Below are 22,976 nucleotides of genomic sequence, written 5' to 3'. Positions count from 1 at the left end.
CAGATGCGTTGGGCCTCCATTGACAGAGTCCATGAGCGCTTTCCTCCCTGCTTGTTTAGGTAGTACATGGTGGTGGTGTTGTCCGTTTGTACTAGTATTGATGTTTCCTGAAGCGAGGGGAGGAACGCTTTGAGAGGCAGGTGAACTGCTCTCAACTCCAGCATGTTGATGTGATACTTATTTTCTTTGGGAGACCACAAACCTTGCACTCGGAGGTGATGCATGTGTTCCCACCAGCTTTGAAGAGAAGCATCAGAGATCAAAGTCTGAGCAGGAGGAGGTTGATGAAACAGAATTTCCACCTGCATGTTCTGTTTCTTTGTCCACCATGGAATGGAAGCTCGAGCTGTTTCTGACAGACTAATCCAATCGTCCCAGCAAGTGGACTGTTGGTCCCACTTGTCCTCCAGATCCTGCTGAAGAGGAAGCATCCGAAGCCTGGCATTCGGGACAAGAAAGATGCATGAAGCCATCAAACCTAGCAGGGAGGCAATCTTTCGCACTTTCTGAACCTTTGACGAAGTACCAGCTGACACTTTTGGGTTATAGAACACTGTCTCTCCTCAGAAGGAAACACTTTTCCTACTTCGGAGTCTAGAAGAGCTCCCAGGAAGTGAATCTTCTGGGTGGGTTGTGAGACTAATTTGCTGAAGTTGACATGTAAACCCAACCAGTGACAGAGCTGGATGCAGGTTTGGAATTGATTCCTTACAGCGTTTGGGGAAGGACCTTTCAGTAACCAGTCATCCAGATACGGGTACACGAAGACTCCCTCTCTGCGTGGAGTGGCTGCTACTCCTGCAACACACTTCGTGAAGACCCGGGGAGCTGACTTCAACCCGAAGGGTAGGACCTTGAATTGGTAGTGAGAGGTCCCCACCTGGAACCGCAGGAATCTTCTGTGCTTGAGGTGCACCGGTACATGAAAGTAGGCATCTTGGAGGTCCATCGAACACATCCAATCTCCCTTCCTGAGATTCTGATATATTTGGTGAAGTGCCAACATGCGGAACTTTTCTTTTTTGATGTGCAGGTGGGGCGTTCTTATGTCCAGAATGGGCCTGAATTCTGCCTTTTGACCCTTTTTTCTGACCAAGAAATAACGGGAGTACACTCCCTTCCCCCTCTGAGCGATAGGAACCCTCTCAATGGCTGACTTTGCGAGAAGTATCGCTACTTCTTTTTTCAAAAGAACGAGTTGATGATTGAAGGTTGGTTTTGGGGGGACGGGTGGAGGCAGGTGTTTGAAACGAAGACAGTACCCATTCCGAAGTGTAGTCAACACCCATCTGTCCCGAGTAATGCTTTCCCACTCTGAGATATGATGCACAATGCTTCCCCCCACTGGAGTCGTGTGGAAGGAAGAACTCATTGCTTCTGCTGGGACTATTGGAATTATTGCCCTGGCATTGATTTCTACCGCCTCTGGAATTTCGTTTGCCTCTGAACTGGGACTTCTGTTGTCCCGGTTGGTCCTGACCCTTCTGCCATTGAGGGGTTTGAACCCTCTGCTTGGAAGGTCCCTTGTTGTAGGAGCGGTACTTTCTCCGAAATTCCTTCTTCTTTTCAAGCCCTACGGCCTTAAGAGTGTCCAACTCCGACTTCATGCGTTGCATCTCTTCGTCAGTACTTGCCCCAAACAGTGATGTTCCCGAAAAGGGCAGGTCAAGATTCTAGCCTGAGCCTCAGGTTTTAAGGCTGTCAGGCGCAACCATGAAGACCTTCTGCCCGTCACTCCATGCGCATAGCCATGCGCTGCCAGGGTAGCTCCATCTGCCGCGGAGCTTATGATCTGATTGGAGAATTGGCTGCCCTCCAAAAGAATCTCTTCAAAATCTTTACGGTCCTCTTGAGGGAGTTTCTCAACGAACCTTTGAAGAGAATCCCACAGTGATCTGTCATACCTCCCCAGAAGTGCTTCCGCATTAGAGACTTCGAGAAAAGAGGATAAGGTGTTGCAGACTCTTCTCCCCCACGAATCTTGTATTTTGCTGTCCTTATCTGGAGGCACTGTGGATGAGGAAGCTACAGCACTGGATTTCTTCGCCGCCGCAATAATCACAGAGTCTGGTGGTGGGTCAGACCTGAGAAAGAGTGGATCCTTCTCTGGCGAGCGATACTTTTTTTGAATCCTTGTGGGGCGGCCTTTATAGTCGCTGGAGTGAGGAAGATCTCATTCATGGGATCTATGATTCCAGGTACCAACGGCAGCAGTGTCTTGGGTGCCGTTCTGTGATGCAAGGTTTCAAAGACTACAGAAGTCTTGACCTGTAGAGCAGTCATGGGTACTCTCAGTTTCAAAGCACCCCTGCCCACAACGTCTTGAAACGTGAAAATGTCGTCTATAGGGGAAACTCTTGATGGAGGACTGTACGTCAGTCGGAGAGTAATCCCTGTGAGAACGGGACATAGAAGAGGAAGTAGACGGAGATCTGCGAGCCAGTCTCTTAGACCTCGATCTTCGCCTACTGGAGAGCACTTGGGAGCGCGATCTCTCCCTGGGTCGGGATACTTGCTGGTCCCGATGAGTTTGCAACCTGGATGCCTCTTTGTCTGGAGCCCAGTGATGCAGAGGCCTATACCATCTTGGAGATAGCCTGATGGAAGGAGACTGCTGGGTGCGCTCTCTCACTGGTGAACGTGTGGGTGGTGGCAAATCTGTTTGCCCATGCTGCGAACGAGCCGGAGAATGCCTGGACCTCTCACTATCCGAGGAGTAGAGGATCACATCTGAAGATCGTCCACGGTGAGATCGGGAGCCCGAAGAGGATGATGACAAACTCACCGGAGAACCCCCTCTGCGTCTGGAGGAAGGCCTTGTGCGACTTCTGGAAGCACATTCATCCGATACTCTTTTTTCTCTTGGCCGGAGGACTCCTATGCACTGAGGAATGTTCCACTCCGCAGCTGAAGCCGATCTTGGGGACCTCTGCTGTGGTGTTAAGGCATGAGCCTGATCCAAAGCGGACTAGCTGTTTAACGAGCAGTCTGCCCCAAAGGTGACCTCCCCTGAGATCTTGGCGGAGAGACTTGCCTCAAAGATAAACCTTCTGACGTCGACCCACGCTGCTGCATCAACGAGGGGGACCCTCTCGACGTCGAACGCCGTTGACCAGGCGTCGACGGAGGTTGCTTCGACGTCGACTGTTGATGGTGCGACGGCGAATGTCTCGACGTCGAGCGTCGCTGGCCAGACACCGACGGAGGGTGTCTCGACGTCGATGACCGGGCGTCGACGGAGAGTGCCTCGACGTCGAACGCCGATGACTGGGCGTCGACGGAGGATGCTTCGACGTCGAAGATTGGTGACGATGCTTCGACGTCGGCTGTCTCGACGTCGAGCTCCTATGCTCCAACCGGAGACCATTCTCTCGACGCTGCACGCTCCATGGACTGCAGCGGAGGTACCTTACTTCTCTACGCTGAAGTCTTCATCGTCTTCACCGTCATAGACGGCCTCTTCGACGCCGATCCCGACGCCAAAGGAGAACAAGTCGGAACTTCTCTCAACGTCGATCGCGTCCTGCGTTTCTTATGCCTCTTAGGAAACCTACCTATCTCATAGAGACCATAAATACGAATTCTCTCCCTGTCCTTGAGAGTTCTGTTCGATAACTTCTTGCAGTGTTCACAAGAACTCGCAGAATGAGAATCAGGGAGGCAGAGGATACACACAGGATGTGTGTCAGTCTTGGCCTTCTTTTTCCCACAGGAAGGGCAGATGTCGAAGAGAGAAGGCATTTTTGACAGAAAAATTCCTTTTTTCAGATGTAAAAAAGGTAGCACTAACACTCTATGCCCAAAAGACGTCGAGTGAAAGTAAACATTGCAGAAATTCTCTAGTATGTTTTGACATAAAGTCAAAAAGAAAGGGAGCTGTTAAACCAGGGTCCTGACTGAAGGAGCCGGAAAGAACAACTGACCGGTCATCCCTGAGGCATGATAGGAAGCCAGGGGTCATGGCTGCCTTAAAGGCACGGTGCCAGTATTTGTTGAAAATGGTTTAATTTTCTATGCTATTGCTGTTCAATGCAGTATGTGGCTAACAATGTAGGATTATTGGCAATATACAAGATTTATGAGTCTTTTGCTCATTAAAACACAGAGTTCAAGGGCTATTTGACCCAATGTGTTTTCTTTGTGTCATTGCTAATTCAGTATATATGGTATTATTTACATTGTTTAGCCTCTTTTTTGGGTCTGCATTGTTGTGAGAAAAAAATGATATATGTGCATACATATTTGTGGAGCTATTTATTTGTAATTTACATATATATTTTTATAATATTTCTGGGGTCCCCGCACGTAGGCGGGAATATTCAGTGCTTATGACTACTGATGAGGATCCCCTGGAAGAGAACAGATATTTATTCATGAATGTTAGGATTTTATTTCAATCACAGGGCGTAGCTCTGGGGGAAAGGCACTGCAGAGAGATTATGGAAGCCACCCAAACCAGAAGCTACAGACGTCTAATATGACACTATTCACATAAGCCTCAAGGTTCATAACTAATCTTTTAAGATATTAGGGCAGCTGTAAAAATTCTTCTCCAGTGAAGGCAGAATACGATCATTTAATTGGTTTGTGGTGATTTTCCACGGTGTGACAGACTTGTATGTCTGTGGCGGTAGACTGTCTGAAGTAAGACATTTCCAAAGAGTTTTCAGCTATTATGAAATGCAACAAACATCCCTGTAGCTAGGCAATCCATATGCCATTTGGTAATGGGGACACAGAACAACAGTGTGCATGTTAACTGTGCAATATAAATAAACCTAAAGTAATGGGGGGGAGGGGTCTGATGAGAGGTATTTCAGCACAGATTATGGATGTGGATAAATATGGAGATTTTAACTGTTGGGGGGGGGGGGGGGGGGGGGGGGGAGGACGACACTGAAGGTTTGGCAGAGCAGGAATATCCCAAAAATTGAGAGTACCCACTTCACCAATCCAGTGGTCCCTTCACCTTGTTTAGAAGTGTGGGAACCACCAGGTTTCGAACAGCTGAGAGGAGGCTAGTTCCACCGTAAACCCCTGACCGGTCATCCCATCTGCCAGAGAATTGTTGATAATTAGTAGATGGTAAATTCCACTTAGGGTGGTACATCCGCCACTTATTCTTCTTACCTGTGACTTCCATGCTAGTCAAGGCTAACACAAGCTGTTACCGAAAGGAATGTCTTTGAGGTGATGGAAGACAACTCACTGCATATCAGTGGTATTTTTATTTTTTGATCTTCAAAAATATATTCCCATTTTAGGGGCTTTTCTTTTGAAAAACAACAACAAATGACTAGCAGTTAGCAACAACAAGGAGCCCCTTTGAAAATTCTGCATCTTTCATATATGCAGAAGCATTGTTGTCTGAAGGGGGTTTCTGAACATGGAGAGCTGTCTTCAGCTGAGGGAGTAGAGTTTAGGACCTCCTCCAATCAGGCCAGCTAAATGGGTACCTAGTTTGCAATACGCATTTAATCACAAGGACTTCTTCAGAGAGGTTTCATGAAAAAGAATCATAATGATTCATTTCCAGATACCCCAGGCAATTAACTAAGGGACAGCAGCAATCTCTACCTACAGAGGTCCTGTCTCCAAAAATGTCATCCTATCTACCAGGTGAGTAATACTAAGATGCAGTGTCTGCTTTTTCGGCCCTTAGCGCGACATGGCCAGCTGATTATGTACAGTGGTGCGAGTACCGGACCCAGTGGTCAACATATATCCCACTGCCCTCTTGTCAATGGCTTCATGGAAGATCTGGTCATTGTCCTAAACTTACCTGTGCCTAACATCCCATATTCCTACCATTTGGCTGCATTTCACCGGTGTTACCTTCAGCACTAATGTTGGGATTTGCTACATCTCACCTCTTCAAACTGCTTTGTTCTCCGACTACCATGACTTACTGTGTAGGCATTCACCAAAAGCACACAAAAGAGATACAATTTGCACCACTTACACAGGACTTAGAACACAACTGGCTAAATATCCACAATTCATCACTGACCACAGGGATAGTTCCTGAAGCTTTAAAAGGGGTTTAAGTAAAACCCCTACAAAAATGTAAACAAAAAAGGAAATCAACATAGGCTGCAATTTCCTCACTGGTCTTCCCATCATTGCAGATGTATTTTCCGGTCTAAATCTTTAAAACTTTATTTCACCACATTGCCAGATACTGGAGAAATGCAGCCTCCCGGTATTGCACACCATCCTTCTCATGAAAACCCCAAGCATTGATAATGAGGTTCTCAAATGGTTTTCACGAGGTCTGAATGGGCTACTCACAACACAATTAGATGGATTAATCTATCACCGGTCCCACACCACTGCAAATCCCCCATCATCAACCATTTATTGAAGAGTCTAAAAGTTTCTACTGCACCAATGTCACTTCACCCCATAGACTACTCAATATATTTTCTCATACTCAAGGGTAATTTAGTCGTCCTACAATGTATGCTCAATAACTGTCATCCATACTAGTAGATACATCTTTGTGCCAGCTTGTTATTCCTAATCAGGTTTCTTGCCCTCATATCATGGTCATGCGTTTTCAGTCAATTTACTACTATTTTCATTTCCAGAAATAGTGTTTGGGCTCTGTATAAGTTTGTAAATGTAAGCAGAATGTCAATATAAATGTATAAATGTTTAACTGTGTACCTAATCCGAATTGCACTCCATGTCTGAAACCACCCACCGTGCACCACTAATACCAGCACCATTGAATCTTTCCAGAATAGTGTTAGTATCCTACTGCTTCAACTTGCAACACCAGACGCAACATTATTGTTAATTAAAGCAAAATATACTCACTTTCCAATAACAAAGTTTAAAAGGAATAAACTGCTAAATACAGAGTTCCACTACATTGAGCCACCAAGTAATGTGGAGTGAATATCTAAAGAAAAGAGAATTTAATCTGAAAGCAGAGCATGATCCTCCATGTATTAGGAAGTGACGAAACAACTTACCAGCTTGTTCTAAAGCCACCAGCATGGACTGCTCTATAAGATCTCGTTCAATAAAGGAACGGAACTCCTCCAAGTACACAGTGAGATCAGGAAGCTGGAAAGTGCAAATGGGCATCTCCAGCAGTTGTTCACTGCTGCCATTGCTGGAGACATGGGAGCGTGCCAAAGATACAATACTAGAGCTGGCATGAGAAATCCCTCTTGATAGACGTTTTTCTAAAAAGGAAGAGGTGATTAAAGGGGATTACAAATGAAAAGAATAGTATCTACATTGATTTTAAATCAAAATATATCCTAAATGAAGGTAGTAAAATCAAATCATAAGTCCAGTGAATTGCAGTAAAGCTTTCCCTAAAAACTAGTTTGGTTTTGAAAGGTAAGTGGATGTTTTCCAGACAATCATTTGCAAGCATTTTGCTCAGTTAAAACATCAATGATTAATTCAAGACAGCTGTAAATGTGATAGACAACAGTGACAGCAAGAATGATCCAAACGATGGGACACACTTGTCAGTCTACACTTTCCCTTTACACTCTATTTTCACAAGGGGTCTAATACATATTACTTTATAAGCACACACTCAATCAATAGCCTGGAGATATAGGCTCTACTCACCTGTAACGTTGCATTGCTTTACCGGCTTAATAATGAAAACATATTTCACATTCAAGTTAATAACATGTTTAATATTCAAGCCACTCCAATCTAGCTAGCTGGGAGAGTAGATAAGGGTGAAAGTTACTCTAAGTAGTTTTCGACGTGCTTTGGAAAAGACAACTACCCAGACAATAAAACAAAAACAAGAAATGAGTCTGCTACCGCAGAATGTTAATCACAACTCAGTCAGACTTACAAATATACACACTATCTGCAACAAAGGCTCTCACTTTATACGTCCCAATATATACACAGGAAGAAAACAAATTCTAATTTAGATTGGCAGGCATGTGGTTAAAAGGTAACTACTCAGGAAGCAAACGTTCAAATCAGGAAATTTAAGGGAGTGGTAAATAATCTTAGGCATAACGGAGTCATAGATATTTTATTCCTGTTGGATACACATGGTTCTTCGCTGGATACAGTAGTTCCAATAACCAACAACGCTGTGAAGTTTACCCAAAAAGTTTCTGCACAAGAATGGTCTTGCAGAATTCTCCATCAGGAGTCGTTTTTTGCTGGGGTTGTTGTACTGGAAAACCTACCTTTATGAGATTTTACCTTTCCAAGTAAAGTTTTGAAAATCTGCAATCAATGTAGATGTCAAAGTTTCAGTGGAACCTTTCCCAGGCTAAAAATATAAAGGAAAGTTCTGAACCAAAACAAGAATTACGTGGATTCCAGGATGGCAGAGGTTTAGTCAACATAAGCCACGAAGACAAAAGCCAAATATAGATTGTAATAAATGCAGCTCCTGCAAGAGGCATTAGCAACATCTGATGCAACGTTCTAAACCAAATAACCAAACTAACCCTGTGACATATTTTCCATTTAAATAGTGCCTGGAAGCAGGCTGGACTGCAGCTTCGGAAATCACTGAAGACTGCTAGAAGGGACTGTGCTTTTAGGGCAAGGCAAGCATAGAATCTCTCAGCTTATCCAGGCCTGAACATGCAGCACCAATTTTTCCTAAGTGTAGATAATGATGTGGTGCTACAGAGAAACATGCACTCACCCCCTCCTTTCCTCCCAGTCTCCCTGGAGAGAAGCCGACTCGCTCATGAGGCTGATCTGAAAACATTTCCCAAGGATTCTTTCAGTACACTGTCAAGCCTTGTCGTGATGACTCAAGCTAACAGCGTGTAATTAAGTGATACTAAGCTTAAGCCATTATTAAAACTAAAGCCAGGAGGAGGAAAGTGAATTAATGGATGGTTCTTCCAAACTCTTTGTGCCACCTTCTGATCCTAAGATGCCGCAGAAAACACAAGTAGACTTGTCAAATGAGTGCCTGGTAACATAACGGCCAGGTCGAAATGACAGTTTAAAAGTGCATGGCCAAGCTGCAGGGGGAAACGTGGAGAATATTTAATAGTGCTACTTTAGTAAGTAGCAAAATGTGTGCTACTGCCCATTAGCAGCATTTAATTTACAGGTTGATGTACATGTAGTACCATCCCCTAGGGGCTTATAAGTAAATGTACCACTTGGAAATATGTCAGATTAAAGGGAAAGCACATGCATTTTTTCCAACGATTAGTAATAGTAAAGTGTGAAGTTATATGGAGAACAAAAACAGGTTTCAGCAACAGAAGGTGAAAATCTGGAGGATTACCACGCAAAAGATGGTCATTTCCAATTATAAATTTAGAGTTTTAGAACACGATCCACATAACAAAATTGTTACGTACTGGCAGGATTAGTTTTGCAGCTTGAAGAATTTTTTTGATGCACATGCTGTGCATTATTCTGCCATCTAGTGGTTCAGTCCAGAATAGTCCTTTGTAGCCTCTTGTCTCTTTTTAGGTCTCGCCTGTCGATGCGCATGCGCATCGAGCAAGCGAGACTATGGTGGCTTATCCACTCTTTATCCAACTTGCAAGGAATCGTGGCGATTCCTTGCAGTGCCCGTGACTTTTAAGCTCAATGCGCATGCGCATTGAGGATAAAAGCGCGTGCACATAAGTTCCCTCATCCGCACGTCGCATTTCTCATCCCCAGCTCCCCTCCCCAGCTCCGCCCCCTCACTTCTTGATTGCACGGCCGCTAGGCCGTGCCTCCCCTACTCTCCTCCCCCCTCCTCCTCCTACTCTGCCTGCCGTGTCGCACCTCTCCCCTCTCCCCGCACTCCTCTGCTTTGTGCCTGTCGTTCCGGTGTGCTTGTGTGCCATTAATCTGCTGCATATGCGTCACGTTCGCGATATACAAACCTTGATAAATAAAATAAATAAATACATGAATTAAGTGAACAAAGTTGCACCGCCATTTTCGAAATGTGAAGCGCAAACAGTTGCGATACATGCTCGCAGGAAGTACTTCCTTTTAGGGGGACTTCAAGTTCTGTAATAATTGAATTTTACTTTTTCTCCACAACACTCCGTTTATCATCATTGAGTGAGTGCCCTGTGGTAATTTATTTCAGCCATAAGCACCGAGAAGCTTTTGCCAGCTACCTTAGACTCAGCACAGTTTCCCTCAGACTGGCACCAGTGCGCCCCTCTGGAAAGCCGCTCGAATGGTTCCGTCGCGCGCAGCCTTATCACCGCTTCACAAGCCTCCGACTTTCAGTCTTTCAAGAAAAAATGGATGTGTGGCCCTACAATGAAGCTACAGCGGCAGGAAATGTTCTCCGAATTTCAATTTCCCGTCATATTATTACCGTATTAGTTTTCCTATTAGAAGCCGGCGGTGAGCATGGTTCCTATTACCGACGGTATAAATAGGAGGGGGGGCACGGCTTGTTTGGGGTCTGCTTCTGCTGCAGCCGGCCCAACACGGCCGCCCACGATCCCATGCAGCCCTCCCTTTGAAAACTCTGATTATTTTCTCTGGGGTTGGACGTTATCAGCTGTTTCCTTTTATTGTGAAAACCAGCAGAGAATTTTCGGTGATATAAAGCAGCCTGTACACCAAGCCATCTTTAAATGGAGCGTTTTGCAATCGGAGTATAGGTATGAGCCTACAGGATTAGTAAAAATCTGAACTCCTAAGGAAAGGTCTAGCAACTATTTGCAAGAGTGGACCGTCTTCTGTATGTCACCCGGACAATTTGAGACGTCCTCCCAGTTTGAGATCCAGGGTTTATTTTCTTTTTCATTCTTAATACCTCCCATTTCAGTTTGTGTCCTTTTTTTGACGAAGACCTCATCAAATAAACTTTCTTCTCATTATCTCACCTAAAATGAGATGCATTATGTCACTGCAGAATGCTTACTCACACGTGCGCATTAAGGATTGTAATGAAAACTCTTTACACCTTATGATGAGCGAGCTTCTGTAAAAGAGGAAATGTTAATATTCCTAGATTCAGACTGGTAAAACAGGCTGGAATTAGTGTGCATGTTACAGGCTTTCAGGCGCATTAGACTCGGGCGCTTTTCGTTTCCCGGGACCATTCGGGGTCACATTTTTGGCTCGCAGGAATCCGGGCTCTTTTCAACGCCGTGTGTAGGAGGGATGTTACTTCTCGAAGTCCAACACGGATGCGTAGGAGGGCCCTGCTTCGATCACAAAGGAATGAACCATATCTATGTTGTGAACACCCCTCCTCGCTCATTTCATAACTCTGTGCCGCCGTAAAAATCAGCCATGGCCACGCACTGTGCGTGATCGCATCAAATATCTAGCTGTGGAGCGGGGCTGCCTCCACTTCTGAAAAATACCACAATTGCAGTCCGAGAAGCTTTGACGTGGACTGCAAACCATAAAACACATTTTTAATATAGTAGGTCGTGTTTATATGTGTACGAATATCGAATAATTGTGTCTCCCGGCCTCTGCTAACAGTTAAATTATGTTTAACAAAGTGTTCCCATTGGATTTACCCTCACTCACCCTCACTCACACTCACCCTCACTCACCCTCACCCTCACCCTCACTCACACTCACCCTCACTCACCCTCACCCTCACCCTCACTCACCCTCACCCTCACTCACCCTCAACCCCTCACCCTCACTCACCCTCACCCTCACTCACCCTCAACCCCTCACCCTCAATCCCTCACCCTCAATCACCCTCACCCTCACTCACCCTCAACCCCTCACCCACCCTCACCCACCCTCACCCTCACTCACCCTCAACCCCTCACCCTCACTCACCCTCAACCCCTCACCCTCACTCACCCTCAACCCCTCACTCACCCTCAACCCCTCACTCACCCTCACCCTCACTCACCCTCACCCTCACTCACCCTCAACACCTCATCCTCACTCACCCTCACCCTCACTCACCCTCAACCCCTCACCCTCACTCACCCTCAACCCCTCACCCACCCTCACCCTCACTCACCCTCACTCACCCTCACTCACCCTTACTCACCCTCAACCCCTCACCCTCACTCACCCTCAACCCCTCACTCACCCTCACCCTCACTCAGCGCAACCACAGCATATACACTAAATATATTTAATAAACTTTAAGCTATTGGCAATATAAAATAAAATCCATTTTCTTTACGTATTAATTATGAATTTTTTTTTAAAGCCATTGATTTTTTTTATATCAATACATATAAGTCACATATAAGTCCCGTTAATACAAAACATGTTGCTTTACAAATGCTAGAGGTGTCACATTTACAAAAATTATAACTATTGCCTTTGTAAAGAAGAAAGCTATTAATTTAGCTATTTAGAAAAAACAACACATAAATAAAAAACAAAAAAATAAATAACACCTATAGCTCAAACTTTACTACTGCGAGACCTATTGCATTTCCAATGCTTGTTTAGGTCGAGCCTGGGCAGCGCATGCCTGCTCAGCAAGGCATGTTGTATTAAGGTATGTAGCTAAGCCCACTCTTCGCCCAGTTTTTTTATTGGCTTGTGGCACTGTCACTGTATATTGTGGCTTTTCATTCATCAATAGACTTAGTAGACCATCTTTAGTACCACCTTTTCCCATTTTGTAACCTCCCATGAGGACATCCCCAGTTAAGTGTGTTGTTGCTTGGTAGGCTTAAATTACGCCCTCCAAGCACTATTTTCGCAAAGAGCTTTGTCCTGCCTGCTCTTGCCGGCAGGTAAAGGCAAGACACGCTCTCTCATAACGCATTTACAATGCAATAGGTCTCGCATTTTGTTGGCATTGTAAATGACAATGCCCTTTATTTATAGGTTTTTTTAAAAAACGTATAAATAAAAGGCATTGTCATTTACAATGCCAATAGCTCAAACTCTCGTAAATGCGAGCCATATTGCATTGAAAATATTTTTTTTTTATGTAGGCGTAGTCGATCCTTCAGCCATTTTGTGCTTTGTCCCTTATTTTGTGATGTCAGATTTCCGCCAGTATGTGGTCGGTTATTAATAAACTTAATTTCAGTACGTTAAGAGGTGCGAATTGGCGAAGGACGTTGTTCTTTAGTAAATGGCAACTTTACCGAACCCCTCTTTCCCTCTCTAAAATGTAAAATGTTTATACATTACAATGGCAGTAGCCAGATCACTTTTGTTGCAAAGATGGCGTACTGATCTTATTCACTCTGTCCATGAGTGGGCCCACAAGATGAAAGCGGTTAAAAGAAGTGAACACACTTATGCTTTACGAGTAGGGGGTCTTGGGAAGTTTTAAAAAATGTGCGCCACATACTTCGATTAGGATTGGGAGTGGACACTGTTTTATGCTTGTTGTAAAAAGGCTTAAAGTATTCTTGTCTGTCTGTCTTTTTCATCTGTTCATGACTTCTCAGCGTTTTTTGTGCTATTTATTAATCTTTGTATTTCTAATATTTCGCCTAAAGGTAAATTCTTTTTATGGATGTATGGCTTTAAATGTATTGTAATTTGGACTTCAATTAAAAAAATTAAAATATGTCCGCCAAGGAAACACAGTGGTGTCAGATGAATCTTTCTTTTTTTGAATCCCAAAAATTCACATGCGGCCCACCCACCTTCACCAGGAAGAAATCAGCACGAGCAGAAAAAAGAGATATTATAGTTGCAAAAGAAAAAGAAAAATTAATCTGAAGATGACAACATCGTCCGTGTTTCCTTGGCCTACATCTTTTTATTTTTTAATTGAAGTCCAAATTACAATATATTAAAAGCCATACATCCATAAAAAGAATTTACCTTTAGGTGAAATATTAGAAATACAAAGAACATCTAGAAACTGAGTGATTTATCTGTTGAGTGTTCTTATATCCAGCATTGGTCTTAATGGGTTGTTTGGCAATGGCAGTATTACATTGGAGTAAATTATTAGGTCTCGCCTGTCGATGCGCATGCGCATCGAGCAAGGCGAGAGTATTGGGACTTATCCGCTCTTTATCCACACTGCAAGGAATCGTGGCGACTCCTTGCAGTGCCCGTGACTTTTAAGCTCAATGCGCATGCGCATTGAGCTTAAAAGCGCGTGCACGTCAGTGTTTGTTTACCCGCTCCGCCCCCTCCCCTTCCCGCCGTGTCGCATTTCTCCTCCCCCCTCCCCTCTCCTCCGTCCGTCCGTCTTGTTTGTTTGTTTAATTTAACCCGCTCCGCCCCCTCCCCTTCCCGCCGTGTCGCATTTCTCCTCCCCCCTCCCCTCTCTTCCGTCCGTCCGTCTTGTTTTCTTTCTCTCCTGCCTCTTGTGTTTTTCTCCTTCACTGTTGCCTTTTCTCTCGCCGGCTCGCTGCTGCAGATACTTCTCCGTATGTACATTTCCTCCCTGTCTTATCTCTCCCTGCATGGTGCGCTCCTCACTGGCTCTGTCCCCTAATAAGCTTAATAGGCCGGCTTTATTTAATTATCAGTGATCGCGCTCTGTTCTTTCAGGCTCGCCGGTACTGTATATTGAGCCCTCACTGCGGATTTGCCAGGACAGCGCTCCGTGTCCCCTCCACGGGCCCCTCCGTGGTCACGGATCGGTACCTCCCAAGGCATCGGCTGTCTTATCTCTCCCTGCATGGTGCGCTCCTCACTGGCTCTGTCCCCTAATAAGCTTAATAGGCCGGCTTTATTTAATTATCAGTGATCGCGCTCTGTTCTTTCAGGCTCGCCAGTACTGTATATTGAGCCCTCACTGCGGATTTGCCAGGACAGCGCTCCGTGTCCCCTCCACGGGCCCCTCCGTGGTCACGGATCGGTACCTCCCAAGGCATCGCTTCCATGTCCGTCCCCGCTACACCCCAGCAACCGCCTCCCCCTTGGCAACGCAGCCCGGGCGCGAAGGCATGCATGGCAGGAGTCAGTCAAGTGCTCAGCACTTCTTCTGTAATAGAGCCGGCCCTGCTCCTGGGGTGAGAGGAAGCCCCCCTGTTTCCCCATCATATTGTTCCCAGCGCCTCGGTTGTTGTGCCCGGCCCACTTCCTGCTCGGCTGGAGGACGGGAGGCCGCGTGGGACATTCCTTGCTGCTAGACCCCTTAATTGCCCTCTTGGACCATGACATGCTTCCTCCCTCCTCCCTACTTAAAGAAATGCTCACGATCGGTACCCACCCCGGGAGTGCACAAAACCTTTCCCCTACATGTCCGGCTTCTTGTCTCTATGAGCATGCGCCGTGCGAGAGGGAAGGTGTGCATCCAGAGTGGCCTGTCTGGACTTATTTATATACTTGTGCAGGATATTCTTGTCTTACCAATTCCTTTACTCTGCCGACCCCTTTTTCCTACCACTTACCCCTTACGCCGGGTCTTCTGTGGCTGCCTGCGTTGGTGCCCCATCCCCCCAATCCCTTTGGCGCCCTTCACTCACCCTCACCCTCAACTCCTCACTCACCCTCAACCCCTCACCCTCACCCTCACTCACCCTCAACCCCTCACCCTCAACCCCTCACTCACCCTCACTCTCACTCCTCACTCCCCCTCACCCTCACTCACCCTCAACCCCTCACCCTCACTCACCCTCAACCCCTCACTCACCCTCACCCTCACTCACCCTCACTCACCCTCAACCCCTCACCCTCACTCTCACTCACCCTCACTCACCCTCAACCCCTCACTCACCCTCACTCTCACTCATCCTCACTCACCCTCAACCCCTCACCCTCACCCTCACTCACCCTCAACCCCTCACCCTAACTCACCCTCACCCTCACTCACCCTCAACCCCTCACTCACCCTCACTCACCCTCAACCCCTCAACATCAACCCCTCACCCTCACTCACCCTCACCCTCACTCACCCTCACTCACCCTCACCCTCACTCACCCTCACCCTCACTCACCCTCACCCTCACTCACCCTCACCCTCACTCACCCTCACTCACCCTCACTCACCCTCACCCTCACTCACCCTCACCCTCACTCACTCTCACTCACCCTCACTCACCCTCACTCACCCTCACTCACCCTCACTCACCCTCACTCACCCTCACTCACCCTCACTCTCACTCACTCTCACTCACCCTCAACCCCTCACCCTCACTCACCCTCAACCCCTCACTCACCCTCACCCACCCTCACCCTCACTCACCCTCACTCACCCTCACTCACCCTCAACCCCTCACCCTCACACAGTGCAATAGGTCTCGGAGCATTTGAGTTAGAGCTTTTAGAAATGTTTATGGCTTTTTTTTTTTAATTCTTTAGCATTGGCTACAGGAAACAAAAATGCTTTGGGTTGTTTGGCAATGGCAGTATTACATTGGAGTAAATTACCTAGTTTTTATCCTTGGTGCTATAAGCTCTATAGCTTCCTTGCTTAACAAGTCTGTTATCTCCTGCTGTAGGTGGTGGTGTTCCTCCCTCTTTAATCCCTTTTTCTTTGAAAGTATATTGGGAGACTTGCTCACCAATTCTATGCTATAACCATGCCTTATGATATTTAGTACACATTTGTTGGAGATGATCTTTCCCCATTCCTCTTGGCACTCTCTGATCCTTCCTCCTACTTGTGACTTGTGTAGGAGTTTGCTCCCTAAGAGTGGCCTCTTGTACAATGACCTTTCTTCAAGGACTGTAGCGCTTCATCTACTGTTTCTCCAATCAGGCTGTTTACAGTGAAGGGCATGTTTATCACTGCGGATTGAACCTCTTGTTTGAGTCTGGAGATTCTAAACCAATCTCATATGCGCAAGATGAGAACGGTGTATAGTTGCTTACTGACCGTGCCTGCTATATCTAATAGAAACTTGAAGTAGGTGTTAGAAATTGTCTTGCCCGCTTCTGGAAACCTTCTGGTAGTTGTTGCACAAGTTCTTCCATTTCATTCCACGGTCAATAGGTGTACCAGCTAAGCAGGGTGCTTGAGTTATCTGCACGCTATTGTGCTGCCTGAGACTTCCCCATTTTTCTCACCACCATGTACTTCCTCCTGCTTTACTTGCCTGTCGGGGGCCTGTTGAAGTAGGGTTAATTGCTCTTGCAGACCATTGTAACTATTAGTCAGCTGGCAGCTCGTCCCGGATGTAAGGGGGTGTCTTTGGTGGAAAACCAGTATTTCTTTTCGACACTCAGGTTTATAGCTTTAATTGCAAAGGGCTCCTTGAAAGCCTCTCTGGTGCAGGATGCTGATTAGCATGGGGAGGAATGTGTTCCTCTTCTAATCTAGGAGGAAGAGTGCTTCCATCTGCTTCTCTTACAATTGCACCCTATAAGAATCAGGCGCCCCTTTAATGACCTCACTGTATGCGGTAAAGCCATCTGGTGGCGAAGGTCTACATAGGTGAGAGTCTAACTTTTCATCTGGCGAGTCTATGTACAGGTCCTGCCTGCCTTTAATTGATTCCTCAATCAGCGAGTATTCTTGCTCCTGGAGCTGGTGTTCCTCCTCTTCAAATTTGATAATATCTTCCTCCATCTCCCAAGAGGTTCTGGGGTCAGTGGATGGTCCAGTACCTCAGTCTCTTACCTCTTATGTTTATCTGGTTCCTGTTTGAAAGGTACTGCCGCATAGTTGTTGAACTCTCTCTTTTTCGAGATGATGGCTTACAGTTTAGCCAAGATGCCTCTTCTTTCTCTCTACTATGTGATTTCTATTCTACTTCAAGTTCTGCTTCCTTATTTCCCTTTTTCGATGTTGAGACAATTTTCAGCATCATCGTCAAGCTGCTTTTTTATGTATGCATGTTCTGAGCCAGCATTAAACCACTCTTCAACGTCTGAGTTGAGACAGTCTTCAGGTCTGGTATCGTGCCACTCCACCCAGATGCGCTTTTGTGCCTCCCAAGTCCTTGATCCTCTTTCGAGAACAAGACTTGGTTTCAGGTTAGCCTTCAGCAGTGTGCTTATCCTTGGCCCAGTGTAGCTCTTTCAGCCTTGCTTTGGTCTACGGATTCGAAACCTTCGATGTTGTTGCTGGTCTTCCAGATTGGATTCAGAAAGTCAGTTTGGATTTACCCTCTGTTTGGTCTCTCCATCTCTTGGCGTCTTCTTATGTGTTCATTCTGGTTTGACCTCGACAAACTCCTCGATTTCCTATTCTTCTCCTTGTGCCTCCTCTGTTTCCTCAGGTATGCCTCGTCATGACTGCAAGGTCTCTCTAAGGTGTCCTGTCTTTCCTGTGGGGCTGCCATGATATAATGTGCCCACCTCTATTTTTTCTTGCCCTGATAGTTTTTGTCAAAAACTCTGCACATGCTGCACAGTTCTCAAAAATGTCGTCCTTCAGGAGACAGATTGCGCACTTCGTCTCAACAGTTTTTCGGTCTTTTCAATGAAAAAGAAACTTATGCATTGCAGTGTATTTTCTCCCCACGACTCCAGGGCTCTCTCCCTTCCTTCCATATCTAATAGCGGAAAAATTAATCGGAAAATCGAAGTGTGTCATGGCGTTTCCGGGGCATATTTTTGACATCACATAAGGAGAGACAAAGCACCAAATGGCTGAATAATCGGCAATGCCTATGCAAAAATAAAAATAGAGACTATTTTAGACAACTAGATGGAGGAATAATGTACAACATGGAAATCCAGAAAAGATTCACACTGCAAAACGAACAAATTACTTATCTTCGGTAAAGCATTATCTGGTAGAGACTATCTAGCTGCAGATTCCTTGCCTTTGAATTACCAGGCATCAGAATGGTTCCGCAAACTTTTGCTGAGCAATACCCCTTGCTCGAGGTGTCGGGTGGCTCCATTCCGCTCCATGTGATGTCGTCCGTGTCGGCAGCGTGGATTATGGCGTTGCAGTGCCTATATAGGCACTACCCAAGTGCGCGAATGTCAGTACTTTTCATTTTTGTTACGCCATTACTGTAGAGCCACGAAGTTACTGACGTCAAGTGCTAAACTAGAGCTTTGAAAAGGGGAAATGAGCCTAGGTGTCACGATTCGCTCCGTGCGCCCTCGTACCCACCACCAGGGGGGCACATAGTGGGAATTTCCAGTCTTCTAACAAGCTTCCAGACCCTCCCCTGCAAGTATATCCTGACTTCCAGCCATTTGAACACTTATTGGGAACTGACATCCATTCTCAACCCATGCCGGGTTTTGTGAAAGCCAGCCTGCTTATACTTGAAACCAGCCTACTCATACCTGAAACTCCATTACCCAGAATTCCCTGCTCACTGCTTTGTCTCCACCCCTGCAGGCCAAGGGTGGGTGGAGGAATTCAGCTCACCTGTGGCTGGCTGCTGCTAGCCTGCTCACACCTGATGCATGATTACTGTGAGCTCTTTTAAGCCCCAGCTCTCTTCAGGCCAAGGTTGGTCATTGTAGCTGTTTATCGGTGAGACCGATACTTATTTCCAGTGCTCCCTGTGCTTTTGCTATTGTTTCGAGTGTTTCCTGAGCTTTAGTTATGCCTTGTTCCTGACCTGCTGCTGTTTTCCTTGTTCCTGAATTAGCACTGCCAGCAGTGCTACCTTGACCCCTGGGCCTTCGTATTCCTTGTTCCTGAACTGCAGCAGTTTCCCTTCTCCTGAATTAGCACTGCTTGCAGTGCTACTGTGTTTCCTGAGTTCCTGAGCTATAGCTATTCCTTGTACCTGAATTAGCATTGCCTGCAGTGCTCTTCTTTCCTGAGTTCCTGAGCTATAGTTCTTCTTTGTTCCTGGGCTTCAGCAATTTCTTGTGCCCGATTTGCACTTTATACAGTGCTCTCTTGACTCCTTGTTTCCTGAGCTGTAGCTAATTCCCTGTTCCTGAACTAGCACTGCCTGCAGTGCTACCTTGACTCCTTAGCTATAGTAATTCCCTGTTCCTGAACCAGCACTGCTTGCAATGCTACCTTGACTCCTTAGCTATAGTAATTCCCTGTTCCTGAACCAGCACTGCCTGCAGTGCTACCTAGACTCCTGAGCTATAGTTATTCCCTTTTCCTGAACCAGCACTGCCTGCAGTGCTACCTAGACTCCTGAGCTTTAACTCATTCTTGTTCCTGCCCCAGCAGGGCCTTCTATGCTACTTTGTTTTCTTGATTCCTTAACCTGCATTTTTCTAGTATACACTTGTAGCCTCCCCTTCTGTATATCCCTTTCCAGTCCCTGCCTTTTTTCCCATTTCCTTTGTTCCAGTTCTAGTTTTCTGCCTTTCTATTCTGCTGTCTTGCTTCTGTTGCCTTGTATGTTTGTTACCTTTTTGCCAAATGTGCCCTGTGATATCCTTCCTTTCCTGTCAAGCACTCCGCCTTGCTAGCTCGTTGTCTATTGTGCTTGTGTTTAGTTCTACCCCCTTGCTGTTACTGTTTTATGTGTTCCTGTTTGATCGCCAGGATCCGTGGGCACAGGTGTCTACCTAGGTGGTGTTTCTTGTTCACTGTGAGTATTGGCTTTGAGTTGCATTTATAACATCACCATAGATATAAGCTTCATTTGCATGCATATCCTATATGTGAGTATTTGCAGTCAGTGTCTGTAACAGCAATTGTGGGTGAAAAACTTACTGAGCTTCAGTCTTACAATGTGGAGCTCCTGAGTGCTTTACCCCGCACTCCCCTTTATTGTTAAAGTTGTATTATATATATATATGTCTTGCACGTCTGTCCTGGGTGTAGTTAGTCTGAATCCTAAATTGCCTTGTGAGGTTCTTCCTTTGAGTATTATCCATCTTGTTCACTTGTACAGGCTTCCCCCTAGGATCCCTTTTTCTCCTCTAACTCCCTGTATGATCCTGGGCAGCGCTGTACTCCTCTTTCTGTGTACGTTTTCTACCCAGTTCCCAGTCCTTGCCCAATTCCCTGACTGTGTTCCCAAATAGTCCCGGACAGTCCCTGACACTAGGTTAGACCATTAGTCCGCAAAGCAGGGAGGCATGGGTGGGGGTTGTAAGGAATTTGCAGCTAGAGTCTCTACCAGATAATGCGTTACTGAAGGCAAGTAAACTGTTCATCTGAAAGAGACTTTTACCTGCAGATTCCTTACCTTTGAATTAGATACCCATGCCATACCATCCAGCGGTGGGCTGTGGACCAATTAGCTAAACTAGGAAGTCCTGCAGGACCAAGCGAGCAAAATGCCCGTCCCTGTGGACCTGAGCGTCCAAACAATAGTGTTTTGCAAATGTATGTAACGAGGCACCAAGTTGCAGCTTTACATATGCCTTACATAGGGCTACCCAGAGTAAAGGACGTAGTCGCAGCGCTTCCTCTGGTGGAATGGGTCCTTAATCCCTCAGGGGGCTTCTTCTTCGCCAGGCCGTAGCAGATCTTGATACAGAGAACAACCCAGCGTGAAATTGTCCTTTTCTGCACTGCCTTCCCTTCTTCGCTCCCACATACGCCACAAAGAGTTGATAGTCACCTGGAACTCTTTAGTGCAGTCAAGGTAGAACGAAAACGCTCTTTTTAGTTCCAGATGGTACAGACGCTCTATCTTTAGAGGTATGCGATGGAGCAAAGAAAGTGGGCAAAGTGATGGACTGACCCAAATGGAATGGGGGTCACAACGTTTGGCAAAAAGAAGCCCTAGTGCGAAGCACCACCTTGTCAGGAAAGGACATAAGATAAGTAGGCGAACAAGATACTGCCTGCAACTCACTCACCCTCCAGGCCTATGTAATTGCCACTAGAAGCCGGTTTTGATGGTCAACAGCCGGAGGTGACAATTGTACAGAGGCTCAAATGGAGCACACATGAGGTAGGTGAGGACCAAATTAAGGTCCCACTGTGGCATCACAAAGAGCTTAGGTGGGAACAGGTGAGCCAGCCCTTTTAGGGCATACCCCGTTTTGGTGGAGGGCTGCCTGGCCGCCAGAACAACGTTACAGACTTCAGGAGGAAGTCAAAAGCTATGAACTGCTGCCGCTCAATCTCCACGCATGGAGGCGCAGAGATGACAGGTTCGGGGTGGAGAACCCTCGCCTGCTGTTGCAACAGAAGATCCTCTTGAAGGGGCAGCCTGATCGGAGGATCACACTCATTCTCAGAAGCTCTGGATACCAGACTCTCCTCAACAAATCCGGAGCCACAAGGATGACTTGGGCACTGTCTTTCCTGATCTTCTTCAGAACCCTGGGCAGGAGTGGTATGGGCAGAAAGGCGTACAGTAGGCCTGAGCTCCACTCGTGACGAAAGGTGTCGCCGAGCAATAGCGCCCTTGGAAACTCCAGCGTGCAGTACTGCTGACACTGCACTTTCTCTTCGGAGTCAAACAAATCTAACCAAGTTTCTCCCCACTGCTGAAAGAGACCTTGCGCAATCTTCGACTGAAGACGCCATTCGTAATCCGCTAGGCATCGGCGGCTGAGGTCGTCCACCCTGGCGTTCAGAGAACCTGCCAGGTGTTGAACCACCAGGGTTATGCACTGCTGTTCCAGTCATGTCCAGAGACGCAGAGCATCTCTATAAAGGTTCAACGACCTCACCACACCTTGCTTGTTGCAGTATCACATGGCAGTGGTGTTGTCCATGAACACATGCAGAAGCTTCCCCTTGACAGAGGCAAGAAATGTCTTCTATTCCAATCGAATCGCCGGGGCTCCAATAAATTTATGTGGAGCCCCGTCTCCGCCGGAGACCAGTGCCCCCTGATCTCCACCTCTACCAGATGGCGGCCCCATCCCAGAAGTAACGCATCCGTCACAACTGAGATCTGGTTGGGGAAGAGAGAGGGGTCTTCCACTGACCCGATCGGAGTTAGTCAACCACCACTGCATATCTCTTGCAGTTCCTTCCGAGATCTGGACCATGTTGGTGAGATTTCCCTAATGCTGTGCCCATTGGAACTTTAGTTCCCACTGCAGAGCCCGCATACGCCACTTGGCATGCTTCACCAACAGGATGCAAGAGGCCATGAGGCCCAACCGCCTCAGAGTCAGTCTCACCGAAATCCAGGATAGAGGCTGAAACATTGGACTCATAGCATGAATATCCTGGACTCGCTGCTGGGGAGGATAGGCCCGGAACTGCACTGCGTCCAGAACTGCTCTGATGGAAGGGAGCGTCTAAGGAGTCAGGTGTGACTTTGGCACATTTATAGAGAAACCCCAGCGAATGCTGGAGATTCGCCATAGTCTGAAGGTGGGAAACGACTGCCTGG

General features: G+C 46.5%; 1 protein-coding gene across 2 annotated transcripts in view; it reads right to left on the bottom strand.

Annotated features, from left to right (window-relative positions):
• Positions 1 to 22,976, bottom strand: part of OTUD7B (OTU deubiquitinase 7B) — a 479,130-nt gene that overhangs the window by 273,812 nt on the left and 182,342 nt on the right. For both annotated transcript variants that reach the window (XM_086945375.1, XM_086945374.1), the window contains one exon: positions 6,981 to 7,196. In XM_086945375.1, coding sequence (XP_086801501.1) covers positions 6,981 to 7,196 — 216 coding nt within the window. The remainder of the gene's footprint in view (positions 1 to 6,980; positions 7,197 to 22,976) is intronic.

This window comes from Lissotriton vulgaris, chromosome 12 (assembly GCF_964263255.1).
Source record: "Lissotriton vulgaris chromosome 12, aLisVul1.2, whole genome shotgun sequence".
Classification (NCBI taxonomy): Eukaryota; Metazoa; Chordata; class Amphibia; order Caudata; family Salamandridae; genus Lissotriton; species Lissotriton vulgaris.
The sequence above is the reverse complement of the archived record's forward strand: the minus strand, read 5'-3'. Positions and strand labels throughout refer to the sequence as shown.